General features: G+C 36.2%; 1 protein-coding gene across 1 annotated transcript in view; it reads right to left on the bottom strand.

Annotated features, from left to right (window-relative positions):
* The window catches only part of GPR158 (G protein-coupled receptor 158), a 449,562-nt gene that overhangs the window by 4,877 nt on the left and 420,953 nt on the right, over positions 1 to 23,732 (bottom strand). Inside the window, exons 8-10 of the mRNA XM_078075255.1 lie at positions 9,790 to 9,928; positions 3,698 to 3,803; positions 418 to 564 (exon numbers count right to left, since the gene is read on the bottom strand). Coding sequence (XP_077931381.1) covers positions 418 to 564; positions 3,698 to 3,803; positions 9,790 to 9,928 — 392 coding nt within the window. The remainder of the gene's footprint in view (positions 1 to 417; positions 565 to 3,697; positions 3,804 to 9,789; positions 9,929 to 23,732) is intronic.

Raw genomic sequence — 23,732 nt, 5'->3', positions numbered from 1 at the left:
TGATGTACTGGCACAGATTACTTTCAGTAATCTGGGCTCTCTGCTCGCAGATCTATACTTCCTTTCCATCAGCAAAATGTCATAAACCATAGTAGGGAACATGTATCACCTTCTGCTATATTATTTGTCCTGAGTACTTATATCTATCTAAAATAGTGAAAGTTCATCATTACAACTGCTCATAAGTCAGTTGAGACTATCAAGATTGGTCTGTGTAATTTCTACCATGATGTGTGTTTTAGAATTGGGTTAACTCTGCATTCGATGTTTTCAGTTCTCACACACACACATTCCCCCTCTCTTTTTCTCTCTGGGCACATGTGCACACAGGTGAGCATACGCATACATCAGCCCACACATGCTTGCCTATGTGCATGAGGTGAGCCTGAAATAGGAAGGCTGAAATACTGGCATTACCCGAATGTCCTCCGGGTCTAAGCTGTGCTCACTCCACGCGGAGTTGATGCTGCTGTTCAGGTAGGACCCAGACCGGCCCAGGTCTAGCTCATCTTCATATGCTTCTGTAGCAATGTCATCTCGGGGGTTATTGCTTGAATGTGAAAACTGCAATAGAGACACAATGTGAGCTGCAGACATTAACCCACTGGCAGACAGAGCAGAACAATTTTCTAAAGGTTCTAATGTTCACATCATTTCTTCAGCTTAGATTAACTCATTTACCAAATTCCTTATAAAAGATTTGCTGTTATATTTGTGTTTTGCTTTTCATGTTACACGCTAGAGCTCTTAGGCCATCTTGATATGTGGTTCCTTCTCTGACTCCTATTTTCATCCTTGTCTTCTCTCCAGGCTCCCAGTGTTCACTTACATTACTCCTCATACATGATATTTGCATTCTGAAAATGAAAATAAGTAGAAAAACCCACACAAATGTTCTCCAAGCAATTTAGACCCACTGGCAGCTGGAGGGAAAGATTTCTTTTGAGCAGTAGGGTCTACCTTGTGTTTGTCATTCTGCATCACATAGAGGAGGCTGTATGTCACCGAGGGGTACAACTGGCCCTGATCACAGACAGTGACTTTGAGTCTACTACACATGGCTCCAAAAAAGCTGCCTCCAAGACCTAGGGGACAGGAGATCTGAATGCTAGCATCAACTGCGTTGACAGTGAGACTGGAAACAACTCACGGAAGCTCTCTGGAGCACCGTGCTCTCTCAGCCTAAAGTGATGATATCTAAGTTTAAAATTCAAACCTTCACTGAAATTACAGAATTTTTTTCTCAAGCTCAGTATTCTCAAGTTCCTCCCTCATTACATTTTGAGGAATTTTTATTCTTTCCATGTGGCCTTTGGATATTTTTCAGTTTCGCGGACTCTTGCTATCTCTATTCTTCATCAAATGGAGACGTGGAGAAGTGATTCGGACAAATGATGGAAAGCAGGGAGACGCAAAACAATCTCACCACTTCACACAACATATAAACCAACTGACTCTCCTATGAAAACTGAGAGAATGGTCTAGGGAACATGGGTTCTCTTCTCCCAGCTTGTCATCAGGTCAAATATTCCTTTAAAAAATTAACAGATCACCCTTTCATGATACAGAGCTATTTTACTGTCAATGTTTGTTAAAATATTTAAGTGGGCAGGTGAACATAATATAACTTGTGAAACAGCAATTCTCTATGTAAGGAATCATGAATGTTTTGTAATTGGAACTGAGAAACCACAGAAACGGGTAAATCTTTCCTTCACTCTTGTACGACATCTGTGGTTCCAACATGTGTCAGGAATTTAAGGCTCTAAAGATGAATAAAACACAGTCCTCTCCTCCAAAATCTCAAATGCTACTAGGAAACCACCCAGAGGTTATTTATAAGAGTGGAATTGTTCTTCTTGAGTGCAGTCTCGGAGATGATCTTGAGTTTAAGAAACACTTGTCAGATATTGCCCATTTTCTGCTTTATTATTTGTCCTGAGTACTTATATCTATCTAAAATAGTATTTTAAATATTTATCTTATTTATTTCTTCTGTTTTCCCCTTCTCCAAAATATAAGTACTACAAGAGCACATATTTTTATCTGTTCATTAGTCTTATTCCAGGATATAGAACCGTGCTTAGCAAAGCGCCTCAATGATTTTGTTAAATTATCTGAAGTGGAGGTATAATTCACATACCATAAAATTCTCAAATTTTAATTGTACAATTGAATGATTTTTGGTATTTCACAGTGCTGTGCAACTATCACCACTATTTAATTCCAGAATATTTTCATCACCCCAAAAAAGATCCTTAAACCCATGAAAGCAGTCACTTCCATTCCCCCTCTTCCCCAGCTAGTGGCAACCACTTACCTACTTTCTGTCTCAACAGAGTTGCCTGTTCTGGACATTTCATATAAATGGAGCCACACAAGATGTGGCCTTTTGTGTCTAGCCTCTTTTACTTGGTGTAATGTTTTTGAGGTCTGTACTAGTTGTAGCATGTATCAGTGCTTCATTCCTTATTGTTGGATAGTGTTCCACTGTGTAAATACATCACATTGTGTTTCTACAGTTGATGGACATTTGGGTTGCTTCTATTTTTCAGCTATTATGAATAGGGCTGCTAGGAACATTCATGTACAAATCTTTGTATGAATATGTGTTTTCAATTCTTACAATTGAATGAACAGTCTGGGTATACAGTACATCCATCTAATAAAAATGTAATCATATAATGCAAAGTATGAAAATGGGTAAGAGAAATTGCAGTAACAGACTAATCCATGAAAACTGTAGCTATCTGGTATAATTCAAGTAAGGAAGAAAATAGGCATTTTGCTCTGTTTACATTTGTTTGCCCTTTCAATCAGGCTGAATTTCAATGTTTTGCTTGTGAGAGGAGGTAAAGCCTGGAGTGGATGACAAGCAATCACAAATTCTTGTCTCAACTGTGCTAATATTATATTGTGTGGTACTAATACAGATATATAATGTTCTACTATTTTGTTTTTCTATGTGTAAATGAGGAAAATAATAATAATGCTCTAACTTGTATGTTTTTTCCACACACTCTGATATCATATTATTTCAATGTAAGCAGCTTTATTGCTATCATGTCATAGATGAAGAAATTGAACCTCAGAGAGATGAAGAGTCTTGGCTAGTGTCATACTGTATAACTAGTGTGGGTGGAGCATATATTCATAATCTCTGTATTCTGAGTGCTGGCCCATTTCCCCCCACTTTGGTATGCTTCTAGATAAGTCTTTGCCAGAATCTATCATTATAAAGCAAGATTTTTCTATACACAATATTATAACTATTTATATAAAAATTTTCTGAATGTTTACAACACAATGCTTCCTGAATGTAAATCCAAACAGGAGGGTTCTTAGAATAGGATAATTGTCTTTAAAAATTATTTTGATGTTACAGCTACAATAAAAGTTACCTTGAATCCATAATTAAATCATATCTGTATATCAAAATATTTGAGAAAGAACCAAACCAGATGATGGGTTTTGTACAAATTGAAGCATTTAAAAATTACATGGGATGTTTAATAAATCCTAAAAGAAAAGAGACATTTAGTTCCCTGAGGAGGGAGCTTTAAAAACATGTTATGTGTCAAGCAAATCTCCACACCTCCCTTTCCCTATATTGCCAGATATTTTTTTAAAGGAGAAACAACTCCATGCTTATTTGAAATAACTGTCTTGCAAGAGAAAAGTAATGTTAAAGGAATACCTTTGGAATCAAAAGCAACCCAATGGTGACTGTCACAGTCAAATGAGTATGTGCAAAATATAACATTAGCATCCAGTCAGACTGAAGTCTTGAGGCAAGAACGAATCTGAAATGAGAATTCACCAAGTTAGTAATCCAACAAGATCTCTATTTAAAACACTAGGATACTTGGAATCTTTTTTCCTCAGTGTATTAAAAGAAAGCGAGCAAGCATGAGAAAAGTTGTACTGTTGTTTCTGTGGCATACATTTTCATCACAGAATAGGCCTTAAGTAACCCTGACTGGATGCATAAGACATGAACTCTTTATTATTTATTATTTTAAATTATCAGTAGTAAGAAAGACAGCATATAGTTATATAATGTGCTAATCATTTCCTGGAATAATTATTTTGTATGTAAATTGAATGCCTAAGTAAAAGCAGTGAACACATGTGAATTCAAAAGAAGAACAGATTTATAAACTAGTGGCTTCAGGCAAATTTGGGTTATAAGACACAGCCACCTAACTCTTGATTCTAATCTTTTTCCTTTGAAACATTAATTAAGAAAAAATTAAGAAAAAAAAGAGTAGGTAATTATCTGTCTTTGTGAATGGCCTCAGAGACTTAAATGATAATTCAATAGATAAAATGAATATACTAATGGTTTATAAAACATATTTTTTAAAATAAAAATTTTAGTTGTTGTGAAGTATCAAATTGTTTTAAAATAATTTAAAATCATATTTTGCTGAGGAATTTATAAAATTGTTCTAGGACAGTCCTGTAGAGAAACATGTACAGGAAAAATTCAGTACTGATACCTACTCTGGTGATTTTGGAATATTTTCATAAATCAATAAGTATATGTACAAACTAAAACTCAGGTTTTAAGGACTCATTCTTTTACAGAAACCAGGTGATGCTTTTATTAAGGTCATTTTGCAATCATATTCTTCTTTTAATTTTTTTCCATGCATTGTTTATCCATGAAAGCTAAATATGAGATTTTATTGTGTTTGGAATTAGAGAATTAGCATTTTTTTAAAAGATTTATTTATTTATTTATTTGAAAGAGAGAGAGAGAGAGAGAGAGAAGGCGAGCAATGGAAGGGGCAGAGGGAGAGGGAAAGAAGGAGAGACACAGACTCCCCGCTGATTGCAGAGCCCCATTGTGGGGTGCATCTCACCACCCTGAGATCAGGACCTGAGCTGAAATGGAGAATCAGATGCTCAATCAACTGAGCCATCCAGGCATCCCTAGAGAATTAGCATTCTGATTCAGTGATATACATCATCATATTTGAAAAGCTAACATCTTAAGAAAATGCTTATGATATAATCATAAAACACATGAATCTAAAAATAGAAGAAACTAATTTTATACCTGCATTATGCCATATTCATGACAAATTTACTAAGTAAATTAGTATTATTAATACTTAAAACAAAATTTCTATCAAGGGGATTTCTTCCTCATTTTCACCTCCATCCTGTCCCCCGTCTTCTCACCTTCTCCCACCATCCCCCAAAATCAAGCTAAAATGGAAGCTCAAGAGTTGTTCAAAATGGAGATAGTTTCCTCTGTGTTTGGAGACATAAAATGGGCTTAAAATATATACACAGAAGTACAGAAAGTTCATGATAGTTCACCTATAACCAAATAGGATTTTATGAATCAACATATTCTCTAACTCCTTAGTGAGAAATGTGGCTTTATACCTGCCTTGAATATGACTAAATGAATATTCACTTTGTTCAGGGGTGACATACTTTTGACAGATCCTGTGCTGGGTCAGGTGAGATTTTTTTAAGCACTGAAATCAGATCATCATACTCAGTACCAAGTAACAGTACCTGAGGCATAGTACTGAGGCATAGAAGCAATATAAAATTGTGACCTGGAAAATTATATAATCCAAATCTGCTGGGGTCATTCCCAGTACTGGAGCAGAGAGTTATATCAAAGGAGATGGATTTACATTCTAAAAGTGTTCTCATGCACTGGAAATTTCTATCTCAAATGCCAACACAAGTGAACTTTAAGCTAGCCTGACAATATCTGGAAGGAACAAGGGTTACATATATTTTAAATTAAAATGTTGAGTCTTCCAAAAAGTTTATTTGAAGTACTACATACTAACATCAATTGCCCTTAAATTAATCAGCGTTTAAATACTGCTAGGTTTGTTAGGTTGCAGTTCTGCATAGAAATATCTTAAGAAAAATTGGGTTTTGCAGTCTTTTTAAAGATTTTTCTTTAAAAGACTATTTCAACTTCTAAAAAATAGATCTAACAGTCAGGAACATAGAAATAGTTAAAAATTGAGGTTAAGAATAAAAGCAAACTTTTAAAAGTCTTGCACTTTTCCAAAGCTTTGCTCTACACTTAGTAAAGGATTATAGAACAGATTAGGCAAAATGCCTTCTGCATTATTAGACTTCTAGACTTAATCCTTTTAGTTTATTTTTGTTTGATCTGGCAATTTGGTGAGAATAAAAGTAAATCTATATATAAATATGTAGTCATAGCTTTAAGTTTATATACTTATGTATGTATATACGTATACACAGTTATGTATGTATAATTTTATATTTTAAGTGAACCAGAACAAATATATATGCTTATTGACAGTGAATATATTTGCTGATGTTGGATGCCTTATTTAATATTATTGAATTCCAGTAAAAAATTACAAAGATGGGTCCAGTTGATTTATATTATGTTATTGCTTCCTATTCTTGGTCTTTTATCAACATTGGAACCACAGCATGTATGAATTCAGTTCACATGTAAATAAGAAATTGTATATACTTGATTCCTTTAATTATTACTGCCTATTGCTTTCTCCCTGCTCATCTCCCTAAAATCAGTGTTCCGTAGATTTACTGTGTTAAACTATAATTCCGTCCTTGGTTCTTTATGGCCATACAATGAAATTTCCAAGACAGAGTAGCTAATCTATACTATAAATCTTTGAAGCCAACATGCCACAATCTAATTGGGTTTGGTCTATGCAGAAAGGTAAGTCGAATTTGGAACTTAAAAGTTGGGCTTCCCATTCAAGTTTTCTTAGGCTTGAAAATACTAAAGCCTACCAAGGCCGGTCACCTTGCTACCACTAGAAGTCCTCCCTATTCAAAACTTAAAGGGGACTACACAGTTGTCTCGAGGAAAGTTGATCTTGTCTACAACACAAAGTCTACTAGGTTCAATATGAACAATTCAGTCAGAACTTGTGTCTATGTGAACCCAGCTAGGCTGATGGGTTGTCTGGGACTCTGTAGGAAAGACCTAAGGAAAGTAAGAAAGCTTCTTCTTTTTTGTTTTTTTTAAAGCAAGCTCTATGCGCAGTGTGGGGTTTGAACTCATGACCCTGAGATCAAGAGTCGCATGCATGCTCCCTGATTGAGCCAGCCAGGTGCCCCCAGAAAGCTATTCTGAATGAATATTTAGAATACGTTTCCTCATCTCGGCCCAGTATTAAAACAGAATTTTCTGAAGAGTGGCTGCTATTATCAGATGTCAATTGAGGGTTGGGGGAAATCATGGTGAATGGTTTGGAAAGTGCTGGTTAAACAAAGTTAACTAGGTTTCCTTACAGCAGGACTTCTCGGTATGTCACTTTGTGCTGTGACATTCCTAAAAGGGAGTTATCAAATGTAATGTGTCATAAATATACACAAGCATATAAAAACATCTAAAAGTGATATCCTAATATATTACCAGTGCTTACCATCTTTGGGTGGTTGGATTAGGGAGTTTATTTTTTATCATTTTATGATTTATCTGTAATAACCACCTATTGCCTTAATAGGAATTTTTTAAAGTTCATTTAAAAAGTAACTTTACCTTGCCTGCTTGGGCAAGTTGAGAGTGTAAAGTCCATTGAGGGGCACCTGGGTGGCTCAGTCAGTTAAGCATCAGCTTCGGCTCAGGTCATGACCTCAGGGTCCTGAGATCAAGGCCCCCCCCCGCCCCCCCGTTGGGCTCCTTGCTCAGCAGGGAGACTGCTTCTCCCTCTCCCTCTGCCACAGCTCCCTCTGTCTGTGCTCTCTCTCTCACTATCTATGTGTTAAACAACTAAATAAAATCTTAAAGAAAAACAAAGTCCATTGAAAAAACATACTTGATGAAAACGGAACAGATACAAATCTTAAGATAGAAAAGGATAAAGATCAATTTAGGTAAATGCTTTGAACAGATTTAATTTCTTGGGCAATTAATTTGATTCTAATACAGCAGCTGATTGTAGGGCAAAAGTAGAAAACCCTTTGCATGACATGGTCACATTCTGACAACAGAAGACATTTAAACTCGTCTGTAAATTTCTTCTGGCATGCTTATGACTCTTTAATTGGTTTGTTAATACAGCATTTAACTTATAAATGGTTCTAGAGAAGCATGTTTGTTATATCTTGAAACACAGGTGTTTGATATTCTGGAAACAAAAAACAAAAACGCAACTTTTCTTGGGAGATGGTTTGGGAGATATGTGAAGACTGTGGAGCCCTGCCCGTGACAGAGTGTTCTCTGGTGCTCACTACACTGTGGACCCAGGGCATCCCCTCTCACATCCTTCAGCTCTAGTCCGAGTAGAAGTGAGAAAGCCTTCTTTTTGACTATTTATAACATCATATTTTGCTTCTCATCTTTCCTTCCTCTTCTCTTTTTCTCTTTTCTCTCTTTCTTGAGAGGGGGCAAGACAAAGCAAGGACAAAGGCAAATTTTCCTTTGATTCCTGGCCCTTTGATGGAATTTCTAGGGTTGTCAAATCATAAATTCTTCCCTTCTTACTTAAAAGTTAAAAAAGTATAGGTATGCCTAAGGTTCAACTGCTCTCTGGCAACATCTATCCCTATAAGTGCAAGATACAATTTTATAATTATTGACTAAAGTGAGAAATGATAAATATCTTCTAAAACTTCCATAGATCCACACTTTCCCACTCTGACTCCCACTATTGTTAACCTCTGTTTTTCAATTGAGGGAAAAGACAAATATTCAAAATTTCTCATTAAATTCTTATGTATGTCCTAACTTTGTCGAGCAAATGAATGACATCTTTTTGTTGCTTTTTGAATTACAGGATTTCTTTTTTTGTTCTCACTGAGGTTTTCATTTCATTTTCAGATATAAATAGGTATAAATTCTCAGAAGTCATACATATTTCATTTTGTTCATTTATCATAAGCTACTTTCTTCCTCCTTTGTACTTACCGACTATAGTAATAAAAGGGATATTAAAAAATGGAAGGCCAGGCCATACTCCTTCCAATAGAAAGTCATTGCTAAAATATGATAGTGATAAAACTTCATTGCACATGAAAATTGAGTCATTGGGTTGGAGTGGTATTTTAGTTTTGCATTTAGCAGAATTAATACACATAAGTTGACTATCTGAGTATTAAGATTTTAAAAATGTAAACCAGTGTACTAACATGAATGGAAACATAGACAATTTATCTACATCTACTTTATAATGTAAGTATGTGTTGCTTTATATCTTCAGAACAAAAAGCATTATATATCATAACAACATTCAATGACATTCCCATAAGTGGTTTAATATAATACAATAATATCAAGTTAACTTTCAAATAAATGTGATAACAAAACAGAAGGAACTAAGAACAGCAGTTAAAAAACAAAACGAAACAAAACTATAGGGGTGCCTGGGTGGCAGAGTTGGTTAGGTGTCTGACTCTTGGTTTCGGCTCAGGCCATAATCTCATGGGTCCTGAGATTGAGCCCCACATCGGGCTCTGTGCTCAGTGCAGAGTCTACTTGACTTTCTCTCTCCCTCTCCCTCTGTCCCTCTCCACCACGTGTCTGAGCTCTGTGCTCAGTGCCGAGTCTACTTGAGTTTCTCTCTCCCTCTCCTTCTGTCCTTCTCCACCACCTCTCCCTCTCTAAATAAATAAATAAATCTTAAAAAAAAATGAACTATATTCATTTGGCATTTCTGTGACAAAGAAATTAGTCAACTTAAAAACACTATCCTTCCTAAATCTTTCCATTATGTGTGTTATCCAATTTTGCTATTTAAATTAAACTGCAACACATCAGAGAAACAAAACAGTTATTTACTAGCTCCACAGAGCACTTGCCTAATTGTATGGAATATAGCAGAGATAATGAGCTCATTGTGAACTGCAACAGCCATATAGCGTGGCTCATGAAATGCTGATGGCACTGTCCGCACTGCATAGCAGAGATAAACACCCCACAAGAGGAATAAAAATTCAGCTGTGAGAAGAACAAAAAAAAGAAAAACAATTTTCCATTAGTTTTACAGGTGAATAAAAATGCAAAATTTAAGTTCTTTAGCATGCATTTTTTGTGTTATAGAAACATAAGTTCAGTTAGAAATAGATGCATACAAAATGTCACTCATATATGAAAACATATGACATATATTTATTTTAAGATTTTATTCAGTGTAACAGAAGATTTTTCAAAGGTAGTTTGGTTTTTGTTCTGTTTTTTGTTTGTTTGTTTTAAAACAGTGGTTGGTTTCTCAGATTTTTCTTTTGCTAATACCTGGCTTTTTCCTCAAACAATTGTAAAATAATTTTCCACATCCCCAACCTAAGTTTGAAATATTCATAGAGCATCTGGGTCATAATGAAGTCTTCAAGGCAACAAAGGCTTATAATGTGCTTATATGTAGCTTCCAGAAATTTAAGCTCTTACTGTATTGAATCTGGTTCCACAACATAAAGATACCCATTGCCAGAAACGTGAGAAAATAGGTTGTTAAACATTCAGTGGCATATTTTATAAATGAACCATTATTTCTTCACACATGACAGAAATCATATCTTTTGTGGGTGGAGTGTTGAAGTCTTCGTAAAATTCACAATCACCTTGTTTGCGGGCTCAAGCCAGAAGAGACAAGCATAGGATAGCAGTTAAGGATAAGGGCTTCAGACTCACACTAGACCTGATTGGAAATTCTGGCTCTATCTCTAATTAACTTTGTATAATCTGAGGCAACTTAACCTTTCTGGCCACAGTTACCTTATCTGGAAAATGAGAATAACAAAAGTACATATTTCATGAGATTATTTGTTAATGAAATCAAATAATGAATAGAAAGCACTTAACATGGTTTCTGACATAGTAGATATTAGATAAATAAAGGAATAAATAAAAACACATGTTAAATGGTTCTTATTGTTAAACATCTCACTTGACTTTTTTTTCAAATTGAACACTGCTATTTTAATTCATTCTGACCAATAATTGTTCAATCCATTTTATCATGTCTTAGCAACATGACCTCATTGGAAGATAGCATCTAAAGAAGATAATATCTAATTAATAAGAATAAAGAAGAAAGCTTTAATTTGGAGAAAACGTTTCATCAAATGCATCACCTCGAGGTAACCTACTTGCGTATCTATTGAAACACTGACTTCCATTCCCATATGCCAAGTTATTTACCTGCCAACCTGTCAGCATATTTCTGTCAGTAATTAAACAATAGGCAGTGCCCTAATTATTGAAAATCCCTTAAGTACAGGGTATCAGATTGGATAAAAAAAACAAGACCCATTGATATGCTGTCTGCAAGAGACTCATTTTAGACCCAAAGACACCTCCAGATTTAAAGTGAGGGGGTGGAAAGCCATTTACCATGCTAATCAAAAGAAAGCTGGGGTGGCAATCCTATACCAGACAAATTAGATTTAAAACCAAAGACTATAATAAGAGATGAGGAAAGACACTACATCATACGTAAAGGGTCTATCCAACAAGAAGATCTAACAATTTTAAATATCTATGCCCCTAACATGGGAGCAGCCAAATATATAAGCCAATTAATAACAAAAGCAAAGAAACACATCAACAATAATACAATAATAGTAAAGGACTTTAACGCCCCCCTCACTGAAATGGACAGATCATCTAAGCAAAAGATCAACAAGGAAATAAAGGCTTTAAATGACACACTGGACCAGATGGACTTCGCAGATATATTCAGAACATTCCATCCCAAAGCAACAGAATACACACTCTTCTCTAGTGCACATGGAACATTCTCCAGAATAGATCACATCTTGGGTCACAAATCAGATCTCAATTGGTACCAAAGGACTGGGATCATTCCCTGCATATCTTCGGACCACAATGCTGTGAAACTAGAACTCAATCACAAGAGGAAAGTTGGAAAGAACTCAAATACATGGAGGCTAAAGAGCATCCTACTAAAGAATGAATGGGTCAACCAGGAAATTAAAGAAGAATTTAAAAAATTCATGGAAACAAATGAAAATGAAAACACAACTGTTCCAAATCTTTGGGATCCAGCAAAGGCAGTCCTAAGAGGAAAGTATATAGCAATACAAGCCTTTCTCAAGAAACAAGAAAGGTCTCAAATACACAACTTAACCCTACACCTAAAGGAGCTGGAGAAAGAACAGCAAATAAAGCCTAAACCCAGCAGGAGAAGAGAAATAATAAAGATCAGAGCAGAAATCAATGAAATAGAAACCAAAAGAACAGTAGAACAGATCAACAAAACTAGGAGGTGGTTCTTTGAAAGAATTAATAAGATTGATAAACCCCAGCCAGACTTATCAAAAAGAAAAGAGAAAGGACCCAAATCAACAAAATCATGAATGAAAGAGGCGAGATCACAACCAACACCAAAGAAATACAATTATAAGAACATATTATGAGCAACGATATGCCAGCAAATTAGATAATCTGGAAGAAATGGATGCATTCCTAGAGAAGTATAAACTACCAAAACTGAACCAGGAAGAAGTAGAAACCTGAACAGACCCATAACCAGTAAGGAAACTGAAGCAATAATCAAAAATCTCCCAAAAAGCAAGAGCCCAGGGCCAGATGGCTTCCCAGGGGAATTCTACCAAACATTTCAAGAAGAATTAATACCTATTCTTCTGAAACTGTTCCAAAAAATAGAAATGGAAGGAAAACTTCCAAACTCATTTTATGAGGCCAGCATTACCTCGATCCCAAAACCAGACAAAAACCCCATCAAAAAGGAGAACTACAGAAGTACATCCCTGATGAATATGGATGCAAAAATTCTCACCAAAATACTAGCCAATAGGATCCAATAGTACATTAAAAGGATTATTCACCACGACCAAGTGGGATTTATTCCTCTAAAACCCTGATGTGGTCAGAAGCCAAATAAAAAATAAGCCATACTCAAAGATCTCCATGAGATTTATTCAGTCCCAATTATTCAGTATGTTGGCCACTGGCCATGTGCTATAATTGTTCTTTCCAGCAGAGTTCTACTGGATTAGGAAAAGCAAATCAGGAAATGCTGAGGTCTTTGTGTAGAATGTAGAACTTTCCTTCCCAACTCTTGTATTTCTGTCCATGGTACTGCTGTTGCCTGTTTACCCGGGTTTGAAATTTCAGTGCTGTCTTTCACTGATACATTTCTACTCTCAGCTGTTTTTTATACATATCATTCCTCTCAACGCCCACAGTGACTACCCTTTAAGCACATACCATGTCATTCCTTATTTGTTACAATTATTTTTCAACTGCCCCATCTAAACCTGGCTTTACCCTGGGTTCGTTCATTCTTCATTTACTGAAACTCCACTTTGATTACATCAGGATTTGTCCAAATCTCTGGTACTCCATTTGGGTTAGCTGATTCACATTTCCATTATAGGATTCACTCATACCCACTTAGGACCCGGGAAATAATTCCTGCCCCCAAAAGGAAGACTATAAGGGATTCCTGCCTGGGCAGACATGTCCTCATTTTTAAGACTTTCTTGCCACCCAGGTTTCATGTTAGCTGCCCACTTTGCTTGGCTTTATTCTTTTGTGCTTGTATATTTTTCTTGGCCCTTGACTTATCTAGTTGCTGACCCTCAGGCCAGGCTTTTGTGAGTTACTGCATCCATTTTCACTCAGAAATCTTCAGTGGCTTACTATTCTTTTACAAATGCTTGGTCCTGGCACTCCTTGCCCCTGTGACTTCATGTTATGTGTCCATTATGATCTTCCAATGCTCCCCAGCATGAACTCTAAGCTGACCTAGGCACACTCATCCTCTGAACACTTCAAAGATTCTTCTTGCTTCTGAGTGTTTGTTCATGCTATTGCTCACACAAGAAATATCCTCTCACCCACATTTCCAAATCCCATCCAGTTTTTCATTGTTTAACTTAGGTCCCACGTCCATCACAAAGCCACCTGAATTGATTTTACCTTGCACTGAATTTTCCTTCCTCTAATCTCTTATCTAATCTCTTACACAATGCAGAGAATAATGCCACACAATATATAACCGAGAGAAAATTGTTTGTGGAGTCTTACTAATCACTCCGTTCCTTAGCCCCAACTAGTTACGACCTTCGCAGCAAAGAGCGAGTCTTATTTATTTACTTACTTTTTTATTCAAGTATAATTAACATTCAGTGTTATATTAATTTCAGGCGTACAATATAATGATTCAACAGGGAATTGAGTCTTTCAATTATTTTTTCTGCCTTTGCCTACTTAGGTAGCAACAGTACTGAGCATACATAGATAAAATTCAATAAATATTTGTTGAATTGAAAGAATATAAATGATATCAGTTTCAGGTTATTAGAGATGTAGACTCTCTGTTACTTTGCCACTCCATCTAACACTGCAGGCCTATGCATGATCTAAAGGTTATACTGGCATTATAATTAATAGTGGCAACTGCTGTTTACTGATGGGCCACCAAGGGTATAGTGATGTGTCTGGCACTTAAGAATAGTGAATGCAAAAGTATTATTAAACAACACCAGCACAAATATATGCTGAAGTTGAAGGATTCACATGTAACTGACACTATCTTCTTTTAAAGAAACTATTCCCTGCCACTTATTGTAGCGTTTTTATATAATGTTATCCTGAAGATTGAAAAAAAAAAAGGGAAAATGGCTAGGTTAATTAGGGTGCTACAATGTAGAATTATATTAAAAAATAAGAGATAAAATGAGATTCCTCCTAATAGCTAAGCTTAACATTAAAATCATTTCATTAGCAATATCAAACAATATGCTCTAGCTGAAAAACAATTTATTATTCAAAGTACCAATTAAACTAAATGTGACATATGAAAGTTGTGCTTGGGAAAAAATCAGTTTCATATAATTAACTTCAAACTAACATCGCAATTAGGAAAGAAAATATGCAGATGTTACCAAATTTTGCAGTGTTATTACGTGGGAGTTGAAATATGCTTCTGCTTTAGAAAATAATTTCTGCTGTTAAATGATTTTGATGGGAGGCATGAGTATAGTTAAAAAGGGAATTGCATTTATATTTAAAGATCCAAATAGGGCTTTCAGAAAACTGAGGTATTTTACTTTTAATCTATAAGGGATAACAGTTTGAAAGTTAACTATCATAGCCTTTTAAAAATTAATAGACCATAATGAAAGTGATTTCACATTAATCTTTCCAAAGGGCTGGGTCAAGCAAAGAAGTGAGAATTTGCATCAGCTCTTGGACACTGAAGATGCCTCAGCTCTGTGATCTTAGAACACCCACAAGGGCTGAGAAAAAAACAGCTTCAAAGTACAAATGTCTTTCTAGCGGTGGTCCCCTGCTTTGCCATGTTGCAAAAGCATTTTTTCTTAATAACATTTTACACTTCCTTAGCCCCTTTAAAAATATTTTTATGTGGCACAAATAAATATACAAATGAAGCATTTAGGTTTCATTTATTTTAATGTCCAAGTATTTCTTTTAACATTTTTCTCTCCTTCAACTTCTATCTATGTTTACTGTTTTTATGCTAATAACATGGTAGGTGGCACAGAAGTGATCATGAAGTATTAAATCAAACAACTTCAATAATGCTTGAGAGTCGCTCAAGTTCCAGTGTTCTGGGTTCAATTGGCATATAGGAGCCTTGATATTCTGGAGGCTTAGTTGCCTTTTCTTTGGTTAAAATTAGTACAGTTACGAGAGTTATAATGCTTAAAAAAATGAGAATGATACCTTTGATAGAATTTTGAAGCTAGAAGTGACTTTATTAGACCATGTAGTCTGGGGTACTTTTTTGAGTGTGTATATGGCTGTCAAGGGGTGGTTGGTGAATTGCTGTTACTCTGTTTGCCTGAGGTCAATTTATTCAGCGTTAGGACAGAGAGTGATGGAGAAGGGGGATGTTGCAGTGGGTTTCACAGGCAGGACAGTGAGGCAGGAATGTCTGTCTGCTCCCTCCTCAGCTCTCTGGAAGCAGTGAGCCAAGGGATGGACAGTGTTGGGCTATGGAATATGCCTGTGGAGAACCTTGTACCCTTGTTGCCTTCACAGTGTTCACGGCAGAGCAGAGCCTGGAACACAGGGCTCCTTAGTTCCCTCCTTAGTTCAGTGTTCTCAAAATTACGTCCTTGGCCTGAGGGTTTCTTTTGCTCTATTACTAACAGGCATAGACAAAACCCGGGGAAATATTGTTTTAACCCTAGTGAAGAAAACAAGTATTTTTCCAAGCAGTAATTGTTTGTATTTTAAACAATTAATATGCTAATCGTAAACAGCTAGTAATTCCATTTGGAATGACTTTTTGTCCCCTCAATCTGACTTTGTAGCTAACATCTGCTGAATGTGTCAGGCACTGTGCTAAATGCATTTTGTACATTATCTACATGCACAAAGGCTTTATTGTAGGCTGGGACAAAATTCTGAATGCCCCAATTTCAAGCTTGTGTCGGAGATCCTGTGTAGTAATACCAAGGAATACTGTTGTTAATCATCCGAACTGTGTAGGGCATATAGTGACTTGATGATTCTATTCCCTTCCCCGCGCACTGCCAGGGAGCTCTCTGAGGCAAGAACTGCCATGAACAGTCACACATTTGCAGGTTGGCTTTTTTTTAGTGCTTCCTTTCGCACATTTCTACAACTTGGATCAAGTTTTTCATAATCTCCACTGTGTCTTGAGAGGGAAAGTTAGAGTAGGTATATTTTCTCCCCTCTGTCTCTGGCATGGACACTTAAGATTTTTAAAGTTTGATATGAGGTGACAGGAATTTAGTGAAATTCAGATACCTCACAGCTTATGGACACACGTTCAAGATCATGAATGTAAGAAGAGCTCACAAAGACAGAATAAGATTGGGGACCCCTCAGGGCACAGGGTCAGTGTCAGGGCAGCAAGGTCTGTCTTCTAGTAACATCCTTCTGTTTCCTTCTCCCCATCATTTGCGTGTGTGTTGTTTGAGGAGGGAGCTGGAATTGGGATTATTTGTTACCATTTAAAAAATACATTTAAAATTGTCCATCTTTTTTAAAGACTGAAAGCATTGACAATTATTTGCCTTTGCTTGGGCTACTCTCTAGATTCACACATACTCTTTGAAGGACTAGCTTGAGTGGTTTTAGGATGATTATAGTGGGGGTTATATTTCTGTTTGTTTATATTCTACCTTTGGGTAAAATTATTTTACTTCTTTGAGATGGAGTTCTTTGTATGACCTTAAAGGTGCTTTAAATTATTATAAAATAAAATAATTTATTTTATACCTTAATTTTATACTTATAGTGTCACTTTCTCTTTTGGAAGTTAAAAAAATTAACTTCCTCATTCAATTTCTAGCTTATAAAATCTTTGAGACAATTTTGCTGAGTTAGGCTTGGCTCAGGACATTGCTTGACCACAGAGTGGGGGATTCACATGGTCATTACAAATCTGCCTTTTTCTTGGCCAAGTGGTCTCTTTCTTATTTAATTTATCCCAGAGTTTTGACTACTTTGGGGAATGGGTTTCAGGGAGTAGAAACTGAAAACCCACACACTTTTCTACTCTTATGTAATCTAATCTCAGAGGAAGTGGTAGCACCAGGCTCTCTAGGATTACTGCAGGAGTCGGAATGTGGAGCTGTAAGAACACACTGAAACTTGCAGTCCATAAGGACTAACAGCTTGTTGTTTAAACTATGACAGTCCTTTTAATACAAGGAAAAGATCTGCCAAAATCTTCTTGACAAATGAGTTAATCTATAGGCTATTTCTCTTCAAGCAACAAAAGATGGCTTTTTTTTCTTCCTAATGTCGCTGCCCCCCTTTAAAATTCCTGGGTTCCACCTGGGAGCTGAAACTCCGTAGAAGAAACTGTGATGGCCACAGATATCTTAGTTACTCTTGCTCCATGTCCTTCAGGAGCTGTCCCAAAATAATCCCCAGCCCTATCACAAAATTTCTTTAACTTCCAAAAAGAAAAGTGGCACTGTAAGGATAAAATTAAGATACAAAATAATTTGTCTGTTTAGCCCTGTAGCATCATATAAATAAATACTCCTCAAAGATGCAAAATATTTTTCAGAACAGGTATATAAATAAATAAGAAAATAACCCTCACTTCACTCTTTCTAAAAACACTCAAGCAAGACCTTTCAAAAGTATATGCGAGTTTCTAGCAATGTAGCCCAAATGAAGGCAAATAAACCGTCTATGTGGTAAGGCTTTTATCCTTTGAAATTAAAAATACTGGGGTGCCTGGGTGGCTCAGACTGTTAAGCGTCTGCCTTCGGCTCAGGTCACGATCCCAGGGTCCCGGGATCGAGCCCCACATCAGTCTCCCTGCTGAGTGGGGAGCCTGCTTCTCCCTCTCCCTCTGTCTGCCGCTACCCTTGCTTGTACTCTCTCTCTCCTGTCAAATAAATAAAATCTTAAAGAAAAAAATTAAAAATACTTTTCTAAAGTGGTAACAAGTGATGCAGTGTGGATTAAGACATACAGTACAACAGAATAAAAGAAGATGTACGTACATGAAGCTACATCATGAACATTAATCTAAGTCAGATGAAGAGGAAGTCTAATCTATTTTCCCTCACACTCATTAAATGGTGCTTATATCACATTTCACCTGTCATAAGATAGCCTAATCTTCTAGGGTAATTAAGTATTTAAATCCTTAGAAATAATTGCTATTTTAGAAGTTTCCTATATAACTCAGTAAGACAGTTACTGTAGTCTTGGTTCCTTCTAAATAGTGACATATGCCTAATTAAATTACTGAACATACTGTCTTGTGGGTTTAAAATACTATACCAGGAAGGAAGAGAACAAAGAAGAAGAGCATGTCAGTGAAGAGGAAAGCAAAGATTATGTTTTCTGCAGTGAACACATTCCATGTGAAATTCATGGAAATGAATTAGAACTTCTGAATAGTGGGGGGAATCAATATTGGGATTACCTTAAACAACGAAATATTTAGAAATTCCCAAATGGAATGTGAACCCAAGTTTATCATACCTGTTTGATTATTGCTGGGTTTTTCTCTATGTCTTTCTTTAAAAGTTGGTGAATAAAATACATAGCAAGGAATGTCAAGCTCTAAGAAGTTCCCAAAACCACAAGATACTTCAGGCACTGGACTTTTCACAACTATGAAGACATGGGCAAAGATCTTAATTTATAAAAGAATCCTTGTTAGGGAATATTTATTAAATCATACAAATGTGATTGAGAAGAGTTAGGCCATAACAGTGATAAAGAAAGATACAGGGAATAAGAGGAGGTAAATAGAAACCTGGATAGAACTTTTTGTATATATTCTTGTACTCAGTTAAGGAAGGCAGCAAAATAGCTTTATTCTCAATTATGTCCCTTTTAAATCACATTAAATTATCATCACCTAACTTCTAGAAGTAACCAAGGAAACATTTCTGTGCTTGCCTAGATCTGAACTAGTCTGATGCAGAGATTTAGCCGTGGAATGGAAGTTCCCCATGTCCTTGACATTACTGTCTATTAGTCACACTTTTGCCGCCTTGTTTCTTGTAGGTAAGGTAAGAATCTGCTCACTTATTCTAACTTATCTTGGTCACTGGTACGTTTCACTATCATCAGTCTATGTTTTGAATGTGTAGTCAGAAACTGACTGCTAACCAACTAAAGAATGAACTCCATTGTATCACCCCCTCTATTAAATTTATGCGTTCCAAACTTGGAAGCCCCATATTGGAGGACCCTGCCTGCAAGCGCTGAATCCAGGTGGTCTTCCTTATGCTAGGGGTGACATTATGAAGGTAATTCAGGCATGAGGAGTTAATTCTACTCATTTGTCAGTTTTTACCAACAAATTAGGAAACTCCTAGGGTAACAGAGTTTTAACTTTTTAGCCATGAAAAATTTTATTGCTATTGTGCAAAATCCTGAACATGCACAACTGACTACCAACTTACTAAATAGGGTAAATAGATTTAGAAAAAAAATCTCAGAATCCTGCTACCAACATTTTTAGGATATTTATTTGCTTTTTCCATTAATTTAGAAGAATGTTTCTCAGTCACAACTCCCTCATCCTTTACATAGCTCTAAAAGGATGGTGAAATAAAACTTCTTATCATAGCATATCAGTTCCATTCTACTTCAATATTTGTAAATGCATTATGTGGTATTTTGAAAATTGTAATTCTGATTTGCTATGCCAAATTTATACCGATCTCTTATTCTGACTGTTGGACAAGTCAGAGGTAGAATTTCATAAAAGGCCAAGGACTGCCAATTTAGTTTCTATAACTTGCTCAAAAATACCTCCCAAAATCTGAACATACACTTCACATTAAAATGAATGTGGAGACAACTGTGTAACTCCTGGAATTTTAGCTTTAACATTTTTCCTCACACTGGTCTAATTCTGACCATAGAAGATATTACAAGATAAAGGGAGCTGAGCTCATCCTTTATTCTTTCAGCAAATATTTATCAAGAGCTGACAGATACTTTGTTAGTTGTCAGGGATATACTGAGAACAATCTAGGTAATGTTGTTGAGAAGGATTAGAGCTACTAGATTGGGAGAGAAAGGAGGGGTGAGCAGATATAAGAATATGAACGGCAGATAATGTACTTAAACATACTCAGAAAAATTCAAAGTGCTGAGCCACGTGATGATGAATAGTATAAGTACTACAGTATTATAGTACTATACTATTATAGTTATTATAGTTATAGATGATTTTCAAAGAGGTATGGCAGCTTAAGTCTTTATAGGAACTCTAGTCTAGAAATACTCTGGAACATTCACATTTTGAAGTTCATTTTCCACCAGATTAAAAAAAAAAATCATTAAAAAAGTCCCAGACTATTGAGCCTGTAAAACATTGCCCCATGTTCACCTGTCTTTTAAGGTTGCAATGTTTACACCTTTATCTGTTTTCCATTAAAGCTGACTTCACAATTTTTTATATAGGACAAACATGATAATTGAAAATTATAAATATATATAAATAACAATGGGATTCTGAAAGTCATCTTTTCCCCCTTTCTGTTTTCACATATTTCTTCAAAGAAGAAACTGAGTCTCATAGAAGTTCGGAGATTTTTCCAAGCAGTTTCTAAACCTGTTTCCTGTCTGAAACACTTGTGGCAGGCAAATCAGCTGTCTGAGCAGTTTTGGAGGTGCCCTGGGCAGGAAGCAAAACAGAACAGACCCATCTTTTACATTTATGACCCATATTTCTAAATAGAGTTCTACTTCAGTGGGAAGACTAGTATTGCACTCTTTCAAATGGTTCTTTAATTTGTATTTTTAAAAAATAGATCCTTTTCGACAGGTAAAGCTAATCCAGAATGCATGTTTATAAATATAGTAACCATCACTTTCTCTTCTTTTCTAAATTGACTCCTGACACTAATGTAAGTGTACAGAGCTTCCTGACAAAGTTTTGCACCTCAAGGTAAAACTTATCTATTGCTTCTCTGCAGCCTGTCCCCTATGTAGAAGCATTTCCATTTAGGAAATGGAATAATTTAGCTTTTGGTACAGGTTTATTCTTGGCTGACTGAAGATACAAGAATTTATTCTTGAATAACAGTCTGAGTATAAAAAAATCTGAGGGCAAACATGCTACTTACAGAAATATATAAAGAGAACTGAAAAGAAGCATCTACCACACATTAGAAAACATTAAATTAAGAGAGGTTAAATACAGAATATCTAGTGCTACATGCACTAGAAAGAAAAATGAAAGATACACGAAAGATAAATAAATGGAATTGCTGTAGGGTAGTGTGAAAAAAAATCACAGCAACCACATGTCTCTGATTTTTTAAGACAGTCCTAATTTCAAATATTTGTTCCTGTTTTTAAACCATGTGTCTCAACTTTTCTTCAGAGAAAGGTGTCACTGCAGGAAAAGGGTATTATTGAAACGAAGGTGTTCCAGGAGTTTATAGGATGGAAACAGTGCCTGGAGATAACAAAACCACCACCACCACCATTTCACTTCCTCTCACCTCTTTTGTCTCTGCAACTTATCACTAGTCTTTTATTTTCTGAGACCCTAATGTTATCATTTAACACCTGTGGGAGTATTAGTTTAATGCCTGCCTCTCAAGTTTTGCTAATTTTATCTCACTCCTAAAGCCATGACCTAGATCTTTCCATCATAATAATCAAGCTCTCCTCTTAGCTTCTCTCTCTTCTTACATTAACTGAGACTGGCTTATTGTCCAACGAACTGCATTCCCTGTAGCCCTCTCAAGTTATGGACCACAAGCTATTCTCTCTTGTACTACCTACCTGAGGCTCCTCAGGAAGGTGAGCTCAGGGTCCTCCTTGCTCTCTGTGCACCCCTTTTCTGGTATGATCCAGAATTACTGTATTAAAATTGCCTACTTTTCTCATAGTTTCATCTTTGCTAGTGGAAAAACCTGCTACCTGGTAAGCTGTCTCTCTGGAGGAAAGCAGAATGTAGTGGCAGTAAAGTACAAGAAAAATAGCCCATGAATCTAAAGAGCTATTGCAGACGGGGTACTTAAACAAATAACCTAAGAGAGAAAGTTGTGGTCAGAATAGAATTCTTCAATGAGAGATTTGGGAGGTAGGGGCATTTCAGATGATAAGACAGTCATATAAAGTGAGACAGGTCTGGACATAAGGGGTTTAAAGTTGGATGAGTGTGGCACAGGAGTTTAGGTAATGGGGGGGTGAATAAGAATGGGTAGGAATATAGGAAGATTTGTAGATATGTAGACAAGAATTGGAAGACAACTGATGTCTGACTGCTACCTTGCTTTTTTAAGAGAAAAGAGGAACATGGATAGTTGGGAGGTGTCAAGAGGGGATATGCTACAAGACTTGAAATAATCATTTTGAAGAATGTTCTAGTGATTGATCAGGGAAACAGAGTATTATGGGGTGCCCAGAGCACAGTTAAGTGATGTATGTTCTAGTAAGTTTGTCTGATTTACTTCCTCTGAGTCAGTAGTTCTACACTTTAGAATAGCATCAGAATTACCTAGAGGACTTGTTAAACACAGACTGCTGGGCCCCACCATCCCAGTGTCTGACCCAGGAAGTCTGTAGATAGGCCCAAGAATGTGCATTTCTCACAGGCTCCCAGGTGTTGCTGCTGTCGCTGGTTCTGAGACCACACTTTTGAGAACCACTGCTCTTTCTTCATTCTAATGATTCTTCCTCCCAAACCTATGAATTTAGTGCATATATATAGAGAGATAGATAGAGATACACACATACACATATATACTACAGATATACATATATATACCATGCATATATATACATATATACCGTACAGATACACACACACAACACACACACACACACACACACACACACACACACACACCTCCTAAAGGCAATCTAGATTGATCCTACTAGATTGACCTTACTGATTCATCACATCACATTCCTAGTTCTCCAAATTCCTATAACAGGTTTTCAAGACTCAATAAACTTAACTATCCAGAATTAATCACAATGTAGTCCAACATAATCTTCTTTTAAAGTTGGGCATTTCCTTCACATTTCATATAATTTCCATCTACTTCCACCACTATTCCTATTAAAGAGAATGTTCTCTGTACCACTTTACAATAACCTAAGTGTTACCCATGGCTCAGAGAACTTCTCTTTAAGGATTCCTGGGTTCTGGTCCAAAGTGTTGTCTTCCTTTATTGAACTACTATTGTACCAAGAGTCTTTACTACATAATTTTGTTTTTTAATAATTTTTAACAATTCCCATTTATATAAACCAGTAGTAAGCTCCTTGATGAGAGGAACAAAAATTTTATACGTTTTATGTCTCCTGCAAA

The sequence above is a fragment of the Halichoerus grypus genome, chromosome 6, assembly GCF_964656455.1.
Source record: "Halichoerus grypus chromosome 6, mHalGry1.hap1.1, whole genome shotgun sequence".
Taxonomy (NCBI): domain Eukaryota; kingdom Metazoa; phylum Chordata; class Mammalia; order Carnivora; family Phocidae; genus Halichoerus; species Halichoerus grypus.
This window is presented reverse-complemented; position numbering and strand designations above follow the sequence as displayed.